Here is a 23,969-nt window from a genome sequence, read left to right as displayed (position 1 = left end):
CTGTAACATAAGCATTGGATGGTTAAACTTGGCTTTTAATAGGATGACGTACCGTTCCCAATATTGAGAGTTAACAGCCACCGATTCACACATGGGCCCAAAATCTTGCAATATTCTCCCAATTTCTCACACCATTAGACATCACGACTGGATTCTTGCCTAAACTAGGGGTATTGTTATGTGCCCCTTCTCCAGCTGTCCAGTACAATATTACAAATACTATGCAGAGCATCGCCTAACAACCTCTGCTAACATCGCCACATATGTTTAAATACTTTTGCTACTCCATTGCTTTCAAAGAAAAGGTATGGTAATGGTTTACAATCAGAAATAGTGAAACGATTCAAAGAGCTTCATCTTACCAATATACAGCGATGAATCTTTCCTTCTCACATGGTCATCAATGTAGGAGACCCCCAACGGCTGCACTGGTGTAGCACCAATTCCTAACAGAACCTGGGCTCCGATAAGGAGTAAGTACATCATGTTGGTGGCGGTTCTGTTCCTACAGATCAGATCAGGATCCGGTCCTTCGTCACTGGCAGAGCCATTGATAGCACACACATCCCGTCCTTCTGCACCCCATCGTATTTCTCCCGACTCATACTCGTACTGATGGGTCAGAAATTCGGGCAAAGCTGAGAGAAGAGCTCCCAAGGCCATCACTATTCCTCCACATCCTATCAAGCGTGGTCTGTGGCCCCTGGCTCCAAAGTAACTCACAAAAAGAATGAGTGCCAAGTTCCCAATCTCAAAGCTGCTGGCGATGACTCCAACGTCTGTACTCTGCAAGTTAAACCTCCGTTCCAGGGTTGTTAAAACACTTACCTGAAAGAGAAAAAGGGAACACATCAGTACACCAAGAGTGAAACGTACACATGAACACTAGCAACAGAAATAGTGTGTCCTTAATACAAACAGGGGCATTACAGGGGCAGACTGAGGGTGGTGTGGGCTCCCTGCCCAGCCGCTGCCCGACACCCCCACTGTTGCCCCTGCCGCCGATGTCCCCGCTGCCCAGGTCCTACCTGAGGGGTCCTGGTAGTCTGGTGGCCTCTGCAGGGGGGGGGGGGGGGAATGTTCCTTCCTGCCCGCTGCACTACCGCTATTCCCCCGCCAGCCGGCGCCACCGTGTTTTCAAAATGGCGGCTGAGACTTCCCACGGTAGTGTCGCGTGTCTCAACAGTCTCATGAGACTTCCACAGGGAGTCTCGGCCGCCATTTCTAAAATACGGTGGTGCCGGGTGGGGGGGAGGGGGGAATAGCGGCAGTACACTGGGCAGGAAAGAACATGTTCTCCCGCTGAGGCCACTAGATCACCAGCGGCGCACCGGAAATCTGGACAGAGCCTCTGGGCCCTCGGGCACTGCCCGGTTGCTCGAATGGTCAGTCCGCCCCTGGGGCATTATCACACGCACAGAAGATGTTGCTGAAATCAGAACTAAAGCAATATAAGGAAGACACCAAACTGATATATGACCAATTCAACAGCTCTCTTGCACTGTACAAAAATGCACTTTGGGCCGGATTCAGTAAATGGCGTCCAAAGTTAGGTGCTGTTAAGCTCTTCGCTTAGCAACCTTTATAGAATGCTGCTTAGCGCAGATTCCCATGCCCAACTTAGGGAATAAGGACTTATGCCTGCCGAAACCTGGTGTGAATGCTGGCACGCAAATAACAGCAGTTAGGCACATAAATGACTCTATTCTATAACACTGTGCCTAAATTTGGGGAATGCCCCTCCCCCTGGCCACACCCCCTTTTGAGTTGTGCATGAGAATTTAGGTGTGCAGTGCAGGGCCGCCGGGGCCCTGCTCCTGCCGCCCTCGCCGCCCCGCCCCCCCAAGGTCACCGCTGCCGCTCCCCTTCCACCCCCCCCGAGGTCGCTGCAGCCACTGTTCCCCCCCCACCCCCCCCCGAGTTCGTCGCCGCCGCCACCGCTCCCCCCCTCCGTCCGCCACAGGGCCCCCTGCATTGAAATCGCAGTCTCACCTCCGTGAAAGCAGCGCTGCAGGTAGCAGAACGCCTCCCTATGGCCCTCCTTCCCTCCTTGTGTCCCGCCCTCGCGGAAGTTACGTCAGACGAGGGCGGGACACAGGGAGGGAAGGAGGGCCGAAGGGAGGCGTTCTGCTACCTGCAGCGCTGCTTTCACGGAGGTGAGACTGCGAATTCAATGCAGGGGGCAGATGGTCAAGCACAGAGGCCCGTGGAATTTTGTCCCCCCTGCCCCCCCCCCCCTTCTCAGCAGCTATGGTGCAGTGCAGTGCCAATTAATGTCAACAATTGATTATTAGTAGCTCCTTAAATTTTAGTTTGCACCAAAATTAGGGATCTGCACCCAAATTTGGGTGACCTTCATAGAATCTGGGGGTTAGTTTCTTCTCTACCCTTGTACAAACGCCCTCAAAGATTCAACTGAGCAGTAGCCCTCTGTACTGTTTCTAAACCCTGCGCAGGAAGAAAATTTGGAATGCAAGTTAACAAATTGCCTGAATTATTAATTGCTAGAGGGCACACGTCAAGGCCTTTGTCCTGCTAAATGATGCAGCTGAGCTGCACTGCATGAAGTACATCACTGTGCGTGACTGAAATATGGCAGCATGAATTTGGTGACCGACCCTAACAATCCAGCAGACTATTAAGACAGCAACGCAGCCTTGAAACCTACACAACATCCCATAAAAAGGATCTTTATGGGAACACGCAATGAAAATGCGTTTTGCTACTGCTGCTAATTTATCATTGTAAAGAAGAAAAAAAAAGAAAAGTAATAATGCAGCTGGGCTGCTGCTATTTATAAGATTCACATTGCATGTCTGTGAAAGATGAAGGGTTATTTCCCATAAAAGTTTAAATAAGGAGAAATTAGATCTTACCTGCTAATTTACTTTCCTTTAGTGCCTCTGGACCAGCCCAGAGAAAACTGGACAACCATCAGTCTTCTCTGGGCCGGTCCGGAGGAACGCTAAGGAAACATACATTTAAAATGGATCTCTAACTAATGCTGACTTCAGAAACAGTTTAGCTGCCATTCCATAGCAAACTGTCACAGTGAGAATATACCTTACTAGGTCCTTGAGCACCCTGAAATGAAATCAAAATAAAATCACTAAAACTCTGGGCTTTTTTTGAGGGGGTACTTGGGGAGGGGGGGGGTACTGAGTTCCGGCACCTTTTCCATTGTCTGCTAAAATTGACCCATGGACCCCACGTTTCCATGAAAGATCTCAGGCTCTATACACAAATTCTGCCTTGTTGTAGATTCTGTGACTGGTTGCAGGGGCCTGGCTATTGTGGGGTGGGTCCCTCAGTGATCACCCCACCCCTGAAGGGTGGCCTGGTATTTGAGTACCGGAACCTTTTTTTGCTAGAGAAACGCACTGCTAAAACTACAAATAAAACCCAAGGGAGAGACAAAAAAACTGCAAACCAAAATCAAAAAGTAGTCAATCCCCAAAACAGTTTATCAGATGCCTAGAGAAATACACAATCCTGTAACACTGTTAGAAAAGGGAACACGAGGGAGTTCAGTATAGGCCGAACCAACAATCGAGCTTGAATTTCAGTGAGTGTAGGCCACAAACGGCTCACTTGAAAGCTCTTTACATTATAGATACTCCCTATATTTGTAACCCTTATTTATTTTAATATATCCAAATCTTATTTTATTTATTCTTACATTTTATATTTTTAAAAAATGTTAAACCAGGAGTGTGAAAGGATTCAATAGGAATCCGTATACACAAAAATCCCCAAATCCGTTGACTGAAAACCAATGTCCAAAAATATGTGGCAAATCGTGTTCATACACAAAAGAGCGCCAGAAATTTAAAGGAGCAGAGAGGAGCAAGCTTATCTTATCTCGGATTTTGTCGCTATATCACTGACTGTTCCAAACGTGTTACATAGTAACATAGTAGATGACGGCAGAAAAAGACCTGCACGGTCCATCCAGTCTGCCCAACAAGATAACTCATATTTGCTGCTTTTTGTGTATACCCTACTTTGATTTGTACCTGTGCTCTTCAGGGCACAGACCGTATAAGTCTGCCCAGCACTATCCCCGCTAACCAACCACCTGCCCCTCCTCCCAACCACCGGCTCTGGCACAGACCGTATAAGTCTGCCCAGCACTATCCCCGCCTCCCAACCACCTGCCCCTCCTCCCAACCACCGGCTCTGGCACAGACCGTACAAGTCTGTCCAGCACTATCCCTGCCTCCCAACCACCAGAAATACAGGATTGTGTATTTCTCTAGGCATCTGATATACTGTTTTGGGGATTGACTACTTTTTGATTTTGGATCAAAATAAACCAAGCATTTCACTTCATTAGGAAGAGGGTTACTATTACAGCGTCCACTGGGAAGAGCACCTCCGTCATGTAACCTCAACATGTATACAGCATATACAAGTTGAGGTTCATAAGCCTGTCCCTATAATTTTTGCATTCACCTCCTTTTTCCTGCTGGCATAAAGAGAGGCATGACCAGCAGGAAAGGAGGTGATAGTGCCGTTGTATAAGTCTCTGGTGAGGCCCCATTTGGAGTACTGCGTGCAGTTCTGGAGACCGCACCTATGGAAAGATATAAACAGGATGGAGTCAGTCCAGAGGGCGGCTACGAAATTAGTAAGCGGTCTTGAACGCAAAAATTATAGGGACAGGCTTATGAACCTCAACATGTATATGCTGGAAGAGAGGAGGGAGAGAGAAGACATGATAGAAACGTTTAAATATCTCAAGGGCATTTATGTACAGGAAGAGAGCCTTTTTCAAATGAAGGAGAGCTCTGGAATGAGGGGGCATAAGACAAAGTTGAGAGTGAATAGGCTTAGGAGCAACCTAAGGAAGTATTATTTCACAGAAAGGGTGGTGGAGGCGTGGAATGGCCTCCCGGTGGAGGTGGTGGAGTCGAGGACTGTTCCAGAATTTAAAAAGGCATGGGATAAGCATGTGGGATCGCTTAGGAACAGGAAGAATTAGGGGTTACAGAGGATGGGCAGACTGGATGGGTCATATGGCCTTTTCCTGCCGTCATGTTTCTATGTTTCCGTCATGAAACCAGCTGCATAGCCAACACTATTTCTGGAAGACAGGATCTCGGCTGTTGGGAGTGACCATCTTCTGTCCAAAGTACTGTTACCATATTCATAGTTCTACCTTTCCCTGGCAATTTGGAATTGAACGGTACATTGTGCGAAAACTTTGATCCCAACCCTGTGACTTAAAAGCACACTGAAAGCCAGGAAGAGAAACAGGAGTTTTCTAAGAGCGAGGAACTGTAGGACTGAACACTGTGGAATGGAAGAGAGATTAAGACATGCGGTGCAACCTTTTGGAATTGAGACATCCAGGCCAGAACATGTCAAATTCCACTAGCATTTTAGTACAGGAGCTGCCGACGTACAGCCTGTTCTACAACACATCAAGAAATGGAAATATATGAGCCAGTTTCGCACAGCTAAAGCATCCATTTTAGCATCATAAATGTCTAAAATATTGAGGGTTCGGAACAGCAACATAAACTTGTATTTTCTGAAACACCCACATGGAGGTGTATGTGGTGGATCACAAACATTTATGTCAGCCATTTTATTAACATAAATGTTTATTTTTCCTAAAGCTGTCACAGAGTCCAATATCCTACTACTACTACTAATCATTTCTATAGCGCTACTAGACCTACGCAGCGCTGTAAACATTATATGCAGGTACTTTATCTGTCCCTAGAGGGCTCACAATCTAAGTTTTTGTACCTGGGGCAATGGAGGGTTAAGTGACTTGCCCAAGGTCACGAGGATCTGAGGTGGGAACTGAACCCAGGATCAAAGCCCGCTGCACTAACCATTAGGCCGCTCCTTCCCCTTGCCAGTTTTTCATTCTTTGGGGAGGGGGGAGGGCAATCAACCACCGAGCAGTGACCTGTCCTAATCTCACTACTGGAGTACCGTTCTTCTCAAACCTAGGCATCTCAGGTAGCAGGTGTAAATCCCAACTGTTTCTCCATTTTATTTATTTATTATATTTATATCCCGCACTTTCCCACTAAAAGCAGGCTCAATGCAGCTTACGTAGTAATAGATAACACAGAATTTTGTTATGTAAAGTAGGAAATTAAGTATAACATAATAGAAGGATGGATGGGTAGTAATAGGATGGGTAGGTAGGTAGGTAGAGACAGGTGATAGAGAGAGGAGGGTAAGGTGGGAGATAGATTCTGGGTCAATGTCGTTTTATGTTGTTCGCTGCAGATTAAAAACAGCATAGCCAAAATAAATAATAAATAAGTCTGACATTTTTTTGTTACATTTGTACCCTGCGCTTTCCCGCTCAATGCGGCTTACATGGGGCAATGGAGGGTTAAGTGACTTGCCCAGAGTCACAAGGAGCTGCCTGTGCCTGAAGTGGGAATCGAACTCAGTTCCTCAGGACCAAAGTCCACCACCCTAACCACTAGGCCACTCCTCCACTGTTGCTACTATTTGAGATTCTACATGGAATGTTGCTATTCCACTAGCAACATTCCATGTAGCAACATTCCATGTAGAAATCGGCCCTTGCAGAACACCAATGTGGCCGCGCAGGCTTCTGCTTCTGTGAGTCTGACGTCCTGCACGTACGTGCAGGACATCAGACTCACAGAAACAGAAGCCTGCGCAGCCTTCTACATGGAATGTTGCTAGTGGAATAGCAACATTCCATGTAGAATCTCCAATAGTAGCAACATTCCATGTAGAATCTCCAATAGTATCTATTTTATTTTTGTTACATTTGTACCCTGCGCTTTCCCACTCATGGCAGGCTCAATGCGGCTTACATGGGGCAATGGAGGGTTAAGTGACTTGCCCAGAGTCACAAGGAGCTGCCTGTGCCTGAAGTGGGAATCGAACTCAGTTCCTCAGGACCAAAGTCCACCACCCTAACCACTAGGCCACTCCTCCACTGTTGCTACTATTTGAGATTCTACATGGAATGTTGCTATTCCACTAGCAACATTCCATGTAGCAACATTCCATGTAGAAATCGGCCCTTGCAGAACACCAATGTGGCCGCGCAGGCTTCTGCTTCTGTGAGTCTGACGTCACAGACTCACAGAAGCCTGCGCAGCCTTCTACATGGAATGTTGCTAGTGGAATAGCAACATTCCATGTAGAATCTCCAATAGTAGCAACATTCCATGTAGAATCTCCAATATTCCATGTAGAATCTCCAATAGTATCTATTTCATTTTTGTTACATTTGTACCCTGTTTCCCACTCATGGCAGGCTCAATGCGGCTTACATGGGGCAATGGAGGGTTAAGTGACTTGCCCAGAGTCACAAGGAGCTGCCTGTGCCTGAAGTGGGAATCGAACTCAGTTCCTCAGGACCAAAGTCCACCACCCTAACCACTAGGCCACTCCTCCACTGTTGCTACTATTTGAGATTCTACATGGAATGTTGCTATTCCACTAGCAACATTCCATGTAGAAATCGGCCCTTGCAGAACACCAATGTGGCCGCGCAGGCTTCTGCTTCTGTGAGTCTGACGTCCTGCACGTACGTGCAGGACATCAGACTCACAGAAACAGAAGCCTGCGCAGCCTTCTACATGGAATGTTGCTAGTGGAATAGCAACATTCCATGTAGAATCTCCAATAGTAGCAACATTCCATGTAGAATCTCCAATAGTATCTATTTCATTTTTGTTACATTTGTACCCTGTTTCCCACTCATGGCAGGCTCAATGCGGCTTACATGGGGCAATGGAGGGTTAAGTGACTTGCCCAGAGTCACAAGGAGCTGCCTGTGCCTGAAGTGGGAATCGAACTCAGTTCCTCAGGACCAGCGTCCACCACGCTAACCACTAGGCCACTCCTCCACATATTCAGTTTGCAAACAGATTTTCAGAATTTGTAATTAACTCCTTGCCTAGACTATATTAGGCATGCATAATCAGGAGGTTTATCATGCATTAAGCACTATGGTTGCTATTTCTACCTTGGCCACCTGATTATCCCCTTTTCTTTGGATATCTGAAGCCTTTCAAGTTTCCCCTTTGTAAAACAGCTGTTTATTTTGATTTCACGGGGGGGGGGGGGGGGGGGGGGGGACAAGCTTATTTTAATCACCAACAAAATAACAAAACAGATTAACCAGCAATTCCCCAGGGACCGAGTGGCTGCCCTTTAACTGTGGCAAATCCGTTTAATATTCTGTCACTTCTTACAAGTCACTTTTTTTTTCTTTTTCTACCTATTTAACTCAAAGTATCCAAAATCTAGACAGTGAACATCCACAATTCCAAACTCCTACCTTTCCTGAAAATTGATTTTGCTGGCCACCTTATTTAATTGGATTTAGCTCACATCCTTCCAGAAATAGTTCAAAGCGAGTTATTTTCCTGTCACCACAAGGTTTACAATCTAACTCTTCATCCGAATCAATGTGGAGTATGAAGGGCAATTCTAAAACTGGATGTCCATATTTACGAACCAGTTGAGCACATAAGTGTGTGTGTTTGTATTCTCTATTTCTGTGGATAACACTCTCATCCTTCGTGTCTCATCAGCTCGTAACCTTGGGGTCATCTTCGACTCCTCCCTCTCCTTCTCTGCACATATTCAGCAGACTGCTAAACCCTGTTGTTTCTCTCTCTATAATATCACCAAAATTCGCCCTTTCCTTTCTGAGCACACTACCAGAACCCTCATCCACACTCTTATCACCTCTCACTTAGACTATTGCAACTTGCTTCTCACAGGTCTCTCACTTAGCCATCTCTCTCCTCTTCAATCTGTTCAAAATTCTGCTGCACGACTAATATTCCGCCAGTGTCGTTATGCTTATATTACCCTCTCTTCAAGTCACTTCACTGGCTTCCTATCCGTTTCCGCATACAGTTCAAACTCCTCTTATTGACCTATAAGTGCATTCACTCTGCAGCTCCTCAGTACCTCTCCACTCTCATCTCTCCCCGGGGACTCCGTTCACTGGGTAAATCTCTCTTATCTGCACCCTTCTCCTCCACAGCTAACTCCAGACTCCGTTCCTTTTATCTTGCTGCACCATATGCCTGGAATAGACTTCCTGAGCCGGTACGTCAAGCTCCATCTCTGGCCGTCTTCAAATCTAAGCTAAAAGCCCACCTTTTTGATGCTGCTTTTAACTCCTAACCCTTATTCACTTGTTCAGAACCCTTATTTTATCATCCTCACTTTAATATTGCCTTATCTCTTGTTTGTCCTGTTTGTCTGTCCTAATTAGATTGTAAGCTCTGTCGAGCAGGGACTCTCTCTTCATGTTCAAGTGTACAGCGCTGCGTACGTCTAGTAGCGCTACAGAAATGATAAGTAGTAGTAGAACACTAACATTTTTATGGGTAAACACACACAGGGAGCCTAAGCATCATTTGTAATGGCGGCGTCAAAGGCATTGACATTGGCCAGCCGACTGCATCAGCAGGCGCCATTTTGAACACAATCAGGCATATTTTCAAAGCACTTTGGGAGGCTAAGTTCCATAGGTTTCTATGGAACTTTGGGAGGCTAAGTGCTTTGAAAATGAGCTTAAATGGAAGTAGGAGATGAGTGTTAGTATTATAAGGACTCAGCCCTGATGCAGCTTAACATCAGAGAGAAAAGCGGTCCATGTTGTCATTGGTCCTTTTTAAGCTGAGTATAAAAAAGGATTCCCCCCCCCCCCCCCCCCCCCCCCCCAAAAAAAAAAATCTTTAAAATAATTAACAAAAAAATGTTTTGTTTTTTTTAAATAATGATGTTGTGAAATCCATGAAGAATGCACTGAATTGCTGGCTTGTGATCCCACATGTGAAATGAGTCACCACTGAGGTTTCTGAAGAAAACGTAGGAGTTGTCTTTTTGAAAAAAAAAAAAGTATTAGAAGTTGTAGCGCTGGAATGGCGACTGTTGTATTTCATTGACGCCCACCGATTTTGTGACTTACATAGATTGATTTTCAATTGACATGGCCAGAGCATGGGCAAGAGCTGCCACTTATACGCACAATCCTCCGGACTCTATATAGGCCACCCAATTTTGGGTATGGATGCCAGATCCGTGTCTAAACTAATTAATCAGTCGATTAGCAATCACTTATTAGCATTAATTAGGATTTAGGTGCAGATCTTCCCTGTGCCCTATTCTGTAACGTTACTACTACTACTACTACTTAACATTTCTAGAGCGCTACTAGGGTTACGCAGCGCTGTACAGTTTAACAAAGAAGGACAGTCCCTGCTCAAAGGAGCTTACAATCTAAAGGACGAAATGTCAAGTTGGGGCAGTCTAGATTTCCTGAATAGAGGTATGCGCCTAAATTTTATAATGCACTACTTTAAAGGGGCATGGGTGTGGGAAAGGCATGGGAAGATCAAGGGGTGTTCCCAGAAGTTAGGTACAATGTTATATTTATTTATTTATTTATTTGTTGCATTTGTATCCCACATTTTCCCACCTTTTTGCAGGCTCAATCTGGCTTACATTATGCCGTAATGGCAATCGCCATTCCGGAATGAGAAATATAAAATAGTGTTAAAGTTCATAAATGTTGAAGTAAATTATAAAGTAAGTTAGATAGACAGTTCATTTCAGGCATGAGAGAAAGGGGGTGATACGTTAATGTTCATTGGTGACAAATTGATTGAAGCAATCAGGTCGTAAAGAATTTGGTTTTATCTGGTTCTGGTAGAATTTTGATGTTAGGTAATTTATGATGTCTCATTACGGTATGTCTTCTTGAACAGGTTGGTCTTTAGTAATTTCCGGAAGGCAGTTAGGTCATGCATTGTTTTTAAGGCCTTTGGTAGTGCATCCCATAGTTCCGTGCTGATGTAGGAGGAGCTAGATGCATATATTGATTTATATTTAAGTCCTTTGCAACTGGGGTAATGGAGGTTCAGGAATGTACGTGCTGATCTTTTTGTGTTCCTGGTCGGTAAGTCTATGAGGTCTGACATATATGCCGGGGCCTCGCCATGAATGATTTTTTTGAACTAGGGTACAGATTTTGAACGCAGTTTGTTCTTTCAGTGGGAGCCAGTGTAATTTTTCTCTTAGGGCTTTGGCGCTTTTGTATTTCGCTTTTCCAAATACGAGTCTGACTGCAGTGTTTTGGGCAGTTTGGAGTTTCTTAATGATTTGTTCTTTGCATCCGGCGTAAATGGCATTACAGTAATCCAAGTGGCTTAACACCACTGATTGTACCAAGCTGCGGAATATATCCCTTGGGAAGAAAGGGATATAGAATACTATCAATTGCATAGTCAACTGCCATAAATTGGGCACCAACGTTTAATCCAGGTTTCGGCAAGTATAAATGCTGGCACCCAACGTAAGGCGTAAAATCCGCACTAAGGGCCTCTTTTACTAAGGCGCGCTAGTTTTTTTAGCAAGCGCTAATATTTACAGTGCGCTAAATGTTAGCGACTTCTATAGGAATATATGGACACCACTAACATTTAGCGTGCACTAAAACCCACCTTAGTAAAAGGCCCCCCCCTAAGCTAGTATTCTATATAGGGTGTTTGGCGGGGAGCGCCATTTACAGAATACTAGCTTAGTGTATACCATCTTGGTACCTAATTTGGGGCACCACTTACTCAATTCCAGCCAGTGTGTAGAATACTGCCAGGCATGCATGCCCCTGCCACATTTATGGAAAACAGATAAAGCAGATACGTAGAATGGGTGGCAGAGCTGGTGGTTGGGAGGCGGGGCTAGTGTGGGCAGACATATACGGTCTGTGCTGGGGCTGGTGGTTCGGAGGCGGGACTAGTGCTGGGCAGACTTATACGGTCTGTGCTGGGGCTGGTGTTTGGGCGGCGGGGATAGTGCTGGGCAGACTTATACGGTCTGTGCCAGAGCCGGTGGTGGGTGGCAGGGATAGTGCTAGGCAGACTTATACGGTCTGTGCCAGAGCTGGTGGTTGGGAGGCGGGGATAGGGCTGGCCAGACTTATACGGTCTGTGCACTGAAGAGGACAGTACAAATAAAAAAAGTAGCACATATGAATTTATCTTCTTGGGCAGACTGGATGGACCGTGCAGGTCTTTTTCTGCCGTCATCTACTATGTTACTATGTATATGAAAAAAAACCATATTTAATGGAAATTGAAAATAGAAAGCCCGACACAGGCCATGTTTCGCCCAACTGGGCTGCATCAGGGGCTAATGGATGTGTGCTCATATAATTTCCACTTAAAAATCTATTTGTTGAACTCACAAATGCAAAGTGAAATGAAAGAACTACTTAACCGAAGGCACTTCAAAGAGAAGAGTCACTCCAAAGCCTACAGATATCAATTAGCCCCTGATGCAGCCCAGCTGGGCGAAACACAGCCTGTGTCGGGCTTTCTAATTTTAATTTCCATTAAATACTATTTTGTTTTCATATACGTATCTGCTTTATCTGTTTTCCATCTTGGAGTTTGCAGATCGGTTACCCTGCTGTTTTCTTGGACCTGCCACATTTATGCCAGGTCTATGGCTAATGTAACTGTGGTCGTGTACATATAGGCAGGTCAACGCCAGGTTACGATAGAGTCTATTATAAAATACTGGGCACCCAAATGCCATTATAGAGTAGGCTTTTACCTTGTGTCCTCGTGACAACTAAGTGGAGGCACTGACCTATACAATTGCGCATAAGGTTAGGTACAGTTTACAGAATAGCACTTACGGCTGGGAATCTTTAGGCTTGAAAAATCCATTTATTCTGAAATGACTCTGATAGAAGGAAAAAGGGCCTCAAAGAGCTCCAAGACCTGATATGATCTTACAGAGCTTGAACAGACCTAAAAAGGTCTTCTCTTCATCACAGTGGCGTAGCTACGTGAGGCCTGAGGGGGCCCGGGCCCCCGTAGATTTGGCCCTGGCCCCCTGCCCCACGATCCCCTTCAACCCCCCTCCCGCCACCAACTCTCCCCCGCAGTCGCCGCCCGCCCCGTCGCCGCAAATGATACCTTTTTTGAAGAGAGACTTCCTTCCGCGCTCGAGTAGCGCCTTTCTTCAACGAAGTTCCGGCGTCGAAACAGCTGATCGCCGGAACTTCGTTGAAAAAAGTCGCTACTCGAGCGCGGAAGGAAGTCTCTCTTCAAAAAAGGTATCATTTACGGCGACGGGGCGGGCGGCGACGGCGGAGGAGAGTTGGTGGCGGGAGGGGGGTTGATGGGGATCGTGGGCAGGCCAGCAAGGGGGGGGGTCCGATGTGGTGGTGGCGGCGGCAGCGGCTCGGGGGGGGGCGGCTAAACAGTGCCCCCCCACCTCGGGCTCTGCCCCCCCCCCTCCTGGCGAGGTCTGGCTACGCCCCTGCTCCATCATAGGCCAAAAAAAACCTAATGCCACAAACACAATCTTCTTCCAATATCTGTGGTCAAAAAGTAAGAAAGGATTTGCATACGTGTATTTATCATGCAAATATATATCACTTCTATATGGTATCCACTATACACAATTTAACTTATCTTTTTAGAAGTGGTGCATAATGGAAGTTGCTCGTTCTGGTGTTGCGCTGTGTAGTCCTCTACATCCCGCTCCGAGCCGATGGTGGCCAGCGTGTCGCTGCTTCTTCAGGGTCTCGGGCCGAAAATGGGACACACGCACAGCCAATAATTGCTTGTTAAAACGCCAATTATTGATGGTAATTAGCTCATTCAATCAAATTTGCACGCGCAATTTTTGGCAACTTTTATAGAATTGGGGGGGGGGGGGGGGGTCAGTGACTTGCACAAGGTCACAAGGAGCTGCGGTGAAATTTGAACCTGGCTTCCCTGATTCCTAGCCCACTATTCTAACCAACAGGTTCCTTCTCCTCTCATCTGTTTCGTGTATAGATTCGCATACAAAGGGATCTGAGTAACTGCATCTGTCATGGGCCGCACTTTAATTTTCACCCCAAAATGGGTGCATAACTTTGAGAGCAAAAGAGCAGCCAACCTATAAAAAGAGCCTCAACAGGAACTTGAAATCAATTACTAGTGGGTACCCATGAGAGACACAGCCTACTCTCGTTATTCTCAAGGTAGTTTCACAATGCAGATCCTTCTGTTCAGCAGTAGAAGAGCAGTTCCATCTCCTTAGTTCACAAACCAACAAAATCCGGTGTATTAGCACTCAGAAATGGGGTGTTACGACTGGGCCAGTCCTGTGGCTGTGTGGAGACCTTAGGGTTTGCTTCTATGACTTAATTGCAATCTCCTATGATCCTACCAAAGCTGGGTATTTTTCCACTTCAAATGTTACAGAATACTGTAGAGTCAGCTTCCCCCCCAAAAAGGAGGATCCCACCCATCTTACTATTGCAATAAGGGGAGAGCTGACCAATTTGGGAAGGAGCCCTACTCGAGTATAAAACCCCGAGTCAAGTTTCCATTCCTGTGGCTTCAACTGTCCCCCAGCAGTTAAGCATATGTGTTAGAGAAGAGAATTAGTCAGCCTGTAGCCCTAGTCATATAGACCCAGAAATTCTCAGTTACTTATAACTGGCTACCCCAGCTGGTAAAAGGATCTAAGAAGTGATTCAGGAACATACAGAAGACAAAAGTTGGTTAACCCTCTGCCCTGTCCGAATGCTTGAGGGACTGGGGAACCTCCTTCTGAGAGATTCTGGAGTTTAGAGAGACTGGGCTATGTAGGTGATTTCAGCAAGGCGACCTGGACACCTTCTGGGACCAACTCACAGGTGGAAGGAAAATTTGCAATATCCACATCTACATGGTTTCAGAGGACCCAAACCTATTCCAGCAGTGCCAGACACTGAAGATCTGACTCGGAGTCTTGCAGCTTTTGAGCCTCACAGCAGTCAATGCTGTAAGTGGCAGGGGCGTAGCTAGGTGGGGCCACGGGGGCATGGGCCCTGGCCCCCCTGCTTTCACCCCCCGCCACCGACCCTCCCCCACCATATTCGACCCTCCCCCCCCCCCCCGCCAACCATGTCCTGCCGCCACCGTTAGGTGCCTTTGCTGACGGGGGTCCCCAACCCCCGCCAGCCGAAGTCCTCTTCAGTGCCGGTCTCTGGCGCATTGCTGATCTGGATTCTGTTTCTGTGAGTCCTGATGTCCTGCATGTAGGAACGTACAGGACGTCAGGACTCACAGAAACAGAATCCAGATCAGCGAACGCGCTGGACTCAGAGACCGGCGCTGAAGGGGACTTCGGCTGGCGGGGGTTGGTGACCCCCGCCAGCAAAGGTACCTGGCAGTGACGGGGAACAGTTGGCGGCGGTGGGAGGGAGGTCGAAAGTGGTGGGGTGGTCGGCGGTGCGGGGGGGGGGGGGCTAAAATGTGCCCTCTCATCTCGGGCTCTGGACCCCCCTGCCGCCGAAGTCTGGCTACGCCCCTGGTAAGTGGTAATCTTTTCTAAACTGTACTAACACCCTACTAAATCCAGCAGTAGGATTGGTGCGAGAGGATGGTGGAGTATATCAAGAAATAGAAGCAAAGCGATAAAGACCCAGACGCTTTGTAATATTTCCTTTTGATGCCTGTTACCTTGCCTTGTACAGCCTGTGTCACACTAATTGTCCCATCTGAATTTTTGCAGTTTCAGTAAATAGATGGTTCCGTACACTAGCTGTGGAGTGGACTCAGTTACTGAAAGTGGAAGCACAGAGAGAAAGTGGAATACTAAAAATGGATTCCTGGTGATTTACCAGTCCCGGCCCTGGACTCACAACAAACACAGGGCCCTGTTTACTAAGCAGCGTTATAGGCATGTTAAGATTTTTAACACGCGTTAACCGTGTACATGCCTACAATATCCCTAGAGGCGCCTGCATGGTTAGCGCGCGTGCTAAGTGTAGGTGCGCTAAAAACACTAATGCCACAGAACCTAAAAGCGACCTATGAACTGACCAACTTCTGCAAACAACTGAAGACTCATCTCTTCGACAAGATATACCACAAAAACCAAAACTTGTGAAATCCCCACACATATCTAGTAATGTAAAGAATGCCTTATGTCATGTTATTATCTTGTTTTCCATTACCATGCTAAACTACTTCTGTAACACCAAATGTCAATTCTCCTCTCATTTCCACTATCCATGATTTATTGTAAGCCACATTGAGCCTGCAAAGAGGTGGGATAATGTGGGATACAAATGCAATAAATAAATAAATAAATAAACAGGGCCACATTGATTTAAGGACTCCCATCTATATGGAGAAATTAGACCTTACCTGCTAATTTGCTTTCCTTTAGTGCCTCCGGACCGGCCCAGATTTGGACTGATGGGTTGTGCACGCCTTTTCTCAGTCTCCACCTGCTGGGACGCTAAGGAACTGGGCTTAAACTAGAGTCCCCCTTACAACTATAATACAATTCTACCAATTATCCAACCAAGATCTCTGTCCCCAGTAACGACATATAACACAATTAGTTAAAGCCTGTTTTCTGGATTGGAAGCGTATTGATATATATAACATATAAAAAAGTTGATAAAGCAATTAAAGTAAACACGGAGGTGTTCAGACTGATGACGATTCTGCACCTTATCCCAATTAGCAGATAATAATCTGAACAGGATAGGAAGCAGTCTGCTATCTGAATGATTCAGCCCAGAGTGAAATGCAGAGAATCTGAAGTCTTTCCTCCGACAGATACAGAGAGATTCCTACTTGCATTAAATATATATTGAAAGGCTTTCTACTAGCAAGTACCAATAGAGTGATTAATAGAATGTTTACATATATAACAATTATATTTCATTTTCATGCACGTCTTAAGTGAATATATATAGAAATTCAAAATATGGGCAACATACTTCAGGATTGATTTAATTAGCTCTAGTAAGCACTGAGAATTTAAGCAAACAGATAACTCAGTTCTCTAGTCTGAATCCCAGCTAGCCCTAAAGTGCAATAATTTTCCCCCCCAAAAATAAAAAACTGCATTCTAGAGGAAAGTTTTCCATTTTTTTTTCCGTATGAATTAATCATAGCTGCAGAGGAGCAGAGTCAATCCAGCTGCTAGTCTGACTTGATTCAGCCACTTGTGTACCGTAACAACTAATTAAGTGTGGAATGGCACAGCGCTGCTGGAAAGATTCTAAAGCAAACAGTTTTGCAGAACAAACAACTTAAACGAAATACTTTATAGATTAATTAACAGACAGAATTTACACCGACTTAAAAAGAGGTTTTCAGGAGGACTGGACCAATTAAGAGTTACATGATGCAATGAAATACGCTCACGGGCTGCCTGCGACAACGAAAACATCGGAAGACACCAAGAGAAAGCAGTGCGTAACCAGGCACTGCCCGCCAAGCTAAAACGAATTAAAATTCGCTTTTTTTCTGGTTTTGCTTCTATTATAACAAGGCCTAAATATTTTAAAGTATTTATGTGACCAGCATCCAAAGCTGACCACATAAGTACTTTGCCAGGATGCTCAACGAATACATTTTGGCCACATAAGTTAAATATATAATCAAAATTTATCAGTACATTTATGAGGAGCCAGAGATGCTCTATCAACTTGGTCTAAAGTTATACAGATGGGGGTAAATTCAATATAGGCCAATAAAAGTTAGACACCAAAGCACTAGGCAGTAAGCCAGTATAACGGACTAGTTGCGCGCCAAATCTGTTCTAGAATACTAGCGTAAGTCCGTAGTTATACGCCAAACTTTAGGTGCGACCACTTGTGCGATGTCTATGGCTGGCGTAAATGGTGGCAGTTGGGAGTGTAAATGCAACCATTCGCGAGCAAGAATAGCCGGATTGCTCCTGACTCGCACATGCCTCTACCACGTTAACACCCCTTTTGTATATGCGCATGAGAAACACGTACAGAATAAGGGCGCGAGTCTGTTACACGCTCAAAGCCAAATTAGCTTGTTAATTCCAATTTTTGGCATTTAGCAGCATTCCTCCAGATTCTCTCGGATGAATATTCGATTTGACCCCTGATATAGGCATTGTGATACGCCAAAACACGGACAGTGTTGGGTCCCTGAATATCTGCATCAATAAAGTAGATTTTGATTACATCTCCTGAGTTGGATCCGTCCTTTGATCAGTCTCTACTTTCTCCTGTTTGGCATTTTGTGTATACTCTTTCACCAAGCACGGAAAACCACTGTTCTAGAGCCAACGTGCTGCTGAAATACGGGTCGTGAAAGTGGGTCACTGAGAAGAAAACGGATGCCTAGAACTGTTCATTGGATCTAATTTTCCTGTTATGCTACTGGGTCAGAATACACAACCCTTGACCTGTGAATGGCAGAGGATGAGAGTCAGAAAAGGAAGGGACCTCAGTTTCAACAGGAAATGACAAAATACATCATTGACTGCATCTATGAATAAATCTACGACTGGGTTTGGACAGCAATTGCTTTTACAGTGAATGATGTAATTTGAATGTGATATTGCCCCATACGTTGATATGAATTACATTGGGGCTCATTTTCAAAGCACTTAGACAAACGTGGAGGGGTATTTTTGATATGACGTCTAAGTTCAACTTTGGAAGTTTTGCTAAAAATGTCCAAAATTCAAGTGGAGAATATAGCAATTTGCTAGATGTTTTTGTGCTCTGTGTGTTTATATTTTTGTTCCAGTTTCAAAAAAAAAAGCCATTGGGATGTAGGAGGAGCCAGCATTCTTAGTAGACTGGCCACACAGGCATCCCAGAAGAGCAATGGGGCATCCTAGAGGGCACTGCAGTGGGCTTCAAATAAATGTTCCCAGGTACACATTTCACCGTTGCTCCCATATCTTGTCTGTTGAGCCCTCCCCCTCCCAAAACCCATTACCCCCAACTGTACACCACTATAATAGCCCTTATGGGTGAAGGGGGCACCTATATGTGGGTACATTGGGTTTCTGGTGAGTTTTGGAGGGCTCGCAGTTTCCACCACAAGTGTAACAAGTAGGGGGAGGTATGGGCCTGGGTCCACTACTCCAAGAACCTGCATGCTGCTTTAATGGGCCTGCATATAACATTTGAGGCTGGCATAGAGCTTTGATTCACATTTTGGGGGGTGGGAGGGGGTTAGTGACCACTGGGGGAGTAAGGGGAGGCCATCCCTGATGCCCTCTAGTGGTCATCTGGTCATTTAGGGCACCTGTTTGTGCCTTACTCATTAATAAAACAGGTCTAGGCCAAAACGTCCAACTTACAGCCCTGGATGTTTTTGTTTTCCATTATGGCAGAAAACATCCAAGTGTTAGGAACGCCCAGACACACTCCCTTCTGATTTCAACACGCTTCTGATGGACTTCATAGAAAAACGTCATTGTTATATGTTATATGTATTGCTTTATTATTCTCTTTCTAAGTATGTTGTTAGGTACTTGCACATGGTACATATAATCGTATAATATGGCTATGGACAATGGCACTCATTCTTGTATGTATGCAATCGTTTCTGTAGTCTCTCAATGTATATGATTTTATATGATTTTTATATTATGTTTTACATTAGAACCCTGAGGCAGGCACTGTTGCGCCGAAACACGGCCCATGTCGGATCTTGAAGAATAAAAGATTTTCGTTTGTCACTATCTTGAAGGCCCAGCTGTGTTTTTTTCTTCTACTCTTTGTGTTTATGTACTCCTTTACCCTTCTCTTCTGTCTCTAAATAACATAGTAACATAGTAGATGACGGCAGAAAAAGACCTGCATGGTCCATCCAGTCTGCCCAACAAGATAAACTCATATGTGCTACTTTTTGTGTATACCCTACCTTGATTTCTACCTGTCCTCTTCAGGGCACAGACCGTATAAAGTCTGCCCAGCACTATCCCCGCCTCCCAACCACCGGCTCTGGCACAGACCGTATAAGTCTGCCCAGCACTATCCTCACCTTCCAACCACCAGCCCCGCCTCCCACCACCAACTCTGCCACCCAATCTCAGCTAAGCTCCTGTGGATCCATTCCTTCTGAATAATATCAGAGATGCCAAGTTACCCAGCACCAGGCTGGAGATTTTGGTTCAGCCCTGGATTTCTGACCTATTATGGAACCTGCAGCACTGATTTCAAACATAGTAACATAGTAGATGATGGCAGAAAAAGACCTGCACGGTCCATCCAGTCTGCCCAACAAGATAAACTCATATGTGCTACTTTTTGCGTATACCTTACCTTGATCTGTATCTGTCATTTTCAGGGCACAGACCGTAGAAGTCTGCCCAGCACTATCCCTGCCTCCCAACCACCAGCTCTGGCACAGACCATATAAGTCTGCCCAGCACTATCCCAGCCTCCCAACTAGGAAAGGAAGAATACATATTGGCCACATGTTCCCCAGGATGAAAAGGTACCCAGCCACAGCTTATGGACTGGTGCTAGACCGCAATGAAAATAACACCCCTGCTGCAGATAAAGACATGGTGGATTTTTTCAAAGGCCCATGCAGAAGATAAGCCACAGAAGTTAATGAAAAAAAGCTATGAGGGTTATCTATTTTATCTAGCTGTATGTTCCATTTTTGCTTACACTGTATGCTGTCTATTAAAATGTTTTATTGTGTATTGTGTTGACATTGCAAATAGTATACTCAGTGCATTTTTTCTAGCAAAAAAGGTGTTGGTACTCAAATGCCAGGCCACCCTTCAGGGGTGGGGTGATCTCTGAGGGATCCACCCAGTGGTGTGCTGGAGCAGGCTCTCACAGGCTCTCAAGAGCCATTTGTTAAGTTTTTAAGAATTTTGGGAGCCGGTTCTCCATGGCTACTTTAACAAATGGATCCCAAAATGTGGGCTTGGGACCCTCCTGAATTCTCTTTTACTTTGCTGGCGAGAGAGAGCCCCCTGTTAACAATTTTCCAGCACACCCCTGGATCCACCCCACAATAGCCAGGCCCCCTGCAACCAGTCACAGAATCTATGACAAGGCAGAATTGGTGTGTAGAGCCTGAGCTCTTTCATTAAAACTTGGGGTCCATGGATCAATTTTAGCAGACAATGGAAAAGGTGCCGGTACTCAGTACCCCCTCAAAAAAAGCCCTGAGTATACTCTGCCATACTTTAAATTGTTGTTTGAATATTTTTACTGCTATAATTGTCTATTTTATTTATTTATTACATTTGTAACCCGCACTTTCCCACTAAAAGCAGGCTCAATGCGGCTTACGTAGTAATAGGTAACACAGAATTTTGTTATGTAAAGTAGGAAATTAAGTATAACATAATAATAGGATGGATGGGTAGGTAGAGACAGGTGATAGAGAGAGGAAGGTAAGGTAGGAGATAGAGTCTGGGTCAATGTCGTTTTCTCTTCGGTATATGCAAGGTAGATGGGTTCATAAGATTAATCTGGGTCCTTTGGGTAGGCTTGCTTGAATAAATGGGTTTTTAGTGCTTTCCTGAATGGTAGGTGGTCTTGGATTGCTCGGATAGGTCTAGGGAGAGCTTATGTTTATTGCTTATGTTTGACTTATTCTTGCTGTACACTGCCTTGAATGAATTCCTTCAAAAAGGAGGTAAATAAATCCTAATAATAATAACTAGAATAAGTGGACTCCTGCGGATAAAGAGAAGACAATATACTGCTACCTTTATGAACGTAAGCAGTACATTAGAGAGACTGAAACATGCACTAATCATTCTGGAACAACAATACACAACACAACCTCTAACTGTTTTCATATAAGAAATGAACTCAGACATGTCTCCTCAAGATACCCAATGACTATTCCTTACGCATTAATACTTATCTTGCCAACCACTGTAAAACACAGCATCATACAACCTTGTAAATGCAACTGAATCAATGACATCTCTAACAACTAATCCTATGAACCCATTTACCCAACACTTGCACATCTCTATCCACCTATATCTTTTATTATGCTGCTATACTTAACTTATATTTTCCCTATCAAGTTTCACTATCAATAATCTGTCATCCCTATTACTATGTAAACCGCATTGAACCTGCTTTGAATGGGAAAGCGCGGGGTTCAAATGTAATAATAAATAAATAAATAAACTGTTAGATGAAAGCCACATTGAACTAGGGTTACCATATGTCCGGATTTACCCGGACATGACCTCTTTTTGAGGATATGTCCGGGCAACCGGGCGGGTTTTGCCAATCTGCCTGTTTGTCCGGATTTCTGGACAAACGGGCAGATTGCTAGCCTCCCCTCCCCTTAGTTACTACTGCCCTGGTGGTCTAGTGACCTCTTCCGCCTTCGGGGCAGGAAAGAGCCTTCCTGTTGGTGATCTCGGCGCCAATTCAAAATGGCTGCCGAGAGTTGAAGTGACCTCGCGAGACTTCAACTCTCGGTGGCCATTTTGAATCGGCGCCAAGATCACCAACAGGAACGATGCATGCAGGGCAGCACTCCGGGCAGGAAAGAGGGGGCTCTTTCCTGCCCCAAAAAGGTCACTAGACCACCAGGGCAGCAGTAAGGTAAGGGGAGGGGGTGATGGGGTGTGTGACAGGGGGGAAGGGAAAATGTGACAGGGGCGGAGCGAGGGCATGAAAGGGGGTGGGGCATGTGTCCTCCTTTTTGGGTGACAAAATATGGTAACCCTACATTGAACCGAAACTAGTTTTTGGATAATTGTGAGATACAAGTACGAATAAATTAAATACATACTCCACATACTCTGGCTTAAGAGTGAGGTTCATTACTGTCACTGTGGGGCCCTTTTACAAAGGCACATAGGCACCTACGGGTGTCAAATTGGAAGTACCGCCTGGCTACCGCGTGCCCCGGGTGGTAATTCCATTTTTGATGCGCATCCAAAACACACGGTAGAAATTTTCTACCGCGTGGCGCTTACCCGGCGGTAATCAGCAGTGTATGTGCGATGACGAATACCGGCCGGTTAACGAACGACACCTTACCGCTAAGTCAATGAATGGTGGTAAGGACTCATGCCAAAAATGGACACATACTGGGTTGTTTTTTTGTTTTTTTGTTTTTTTAATTATTTTATTTATTCATTTTATATTACATTTATGTCCAATACATAAATGGGAAAGAAAAGAGAAAATATCAATTAAAACAAACATTAAGGAAAAATATCATCTTTGTTAGTCCACGTTATTGTCCACATTTGGGGGATCCAAGATCAGGAAAACAATCTCAAAGAAAATAAGAAAAACACAGAATGGTTAATCTTACAATTCATATTTTCTGAGGGAGGAAGGTTAATCGGTAATTGCAGCCGGTACAGTGGTAACTTAAAGGAAGTTGCTGCAGAGGGTTCTTCATCTGTTCTTTTAACTCCACACACTCTTGTAATTTCCTGGGTTCAACAAATAAGTAATAAGGAAATAAAACACTTACAAGGGAATCGCTCTAGGAAGGTCTCACCTAGGGCAATGATTCTTGGCTTAAAAGCCAAGAGTTCACATCTCCTAGTCTGTGATTCCCTTGATATGTAAGGAAATATATTTATCTTTGAACCCAAAAATCTATCAGCCATATGTCGGAAATACAATTTCAAAACATTGTTCCTATCTAAATCAAAGGCAAAAGTCACTAATAATATAACTCTATATACAGGGTATTTTAGGAAAATGTATCTTTCTCAAGTTATTTTTCCTTAATTGGTTCTCCAGAAATTCCAACTTTTTACAAGAAACATAATTGTCCTTTATTACCAGAATAACTGATTTTCGTAGAGAAACCATTTCCGAAATCAAAGTCTTTATTTTTTTATCTTGGACTTCCACTTTGTTAGATAAGTATTGATATAATCACATATTTATTCGTAAAAAATTTTTGACATCTGAAGAAGAGAGTTATTCACACTCTGCAGCACTTCCCATAGCGCGTCCATTGTGACATTGTTTGGCTTCACCAGGTCCAATTTCTCCACAGAAACTGCTCCAGATATCTTCGGGGGGAAGAGCTCACTCTCCAATCCCCCAGTTGGTTTATTATCCGGAGTCAATGCTGCGCCAGGACCGCCTCAGATCGCGTGAAAATCCTAACCCACTTCAGGCGTTTCCACTGTCGACCTCCATAGCGAAGCGTTACTGTTTCCGGGTCTTGGAGAGGTCA

At 44.9% G+C, this 23,969-nt stretch overlaps 1 protein-coding gene across 1 annotated transcript in view; it reads right to left on the bottom strand.

The window, feature by feature from the left end:
• Positions 1-324: 324 nt before the first annotated feature.
• The window catches only part of LOC115462529 (solute carrier organic anion transporter family member 3A1-like), a 112,701-nt gene continuing 89,056 nt past the window's right edge, over positions 325-23,969 (bottom strand). Inside the window, exon 2 of the mRNA XM_030192520.1 lies at positions 325-828. Coding sequence (XP_030048380.1) covers positions 325-828 — 504 coding nt within the window. The remainder of the gene's footprint in view (positions 829-23,969) is intronic.

This window comes from Microcaecilia unicolor, chromosome 1 (assembly GCF_901765095.1).
Source record: "Microcaecilia unicolor chromosome 1, aMicUni1.1, whole genome shotgun sequence".
Classification (NCBI taxonomy): Eukaryota; Metazoa; Chordata; class Amphibia; order Gymnophiona; family Siphonopidae; genus Microcaecilia; species Microcaecilia unicolor.
Note: the sequence above shows the minus strand (reverse complement) of the source record. Positions and strands in the feature narration are given on the sequence as shown.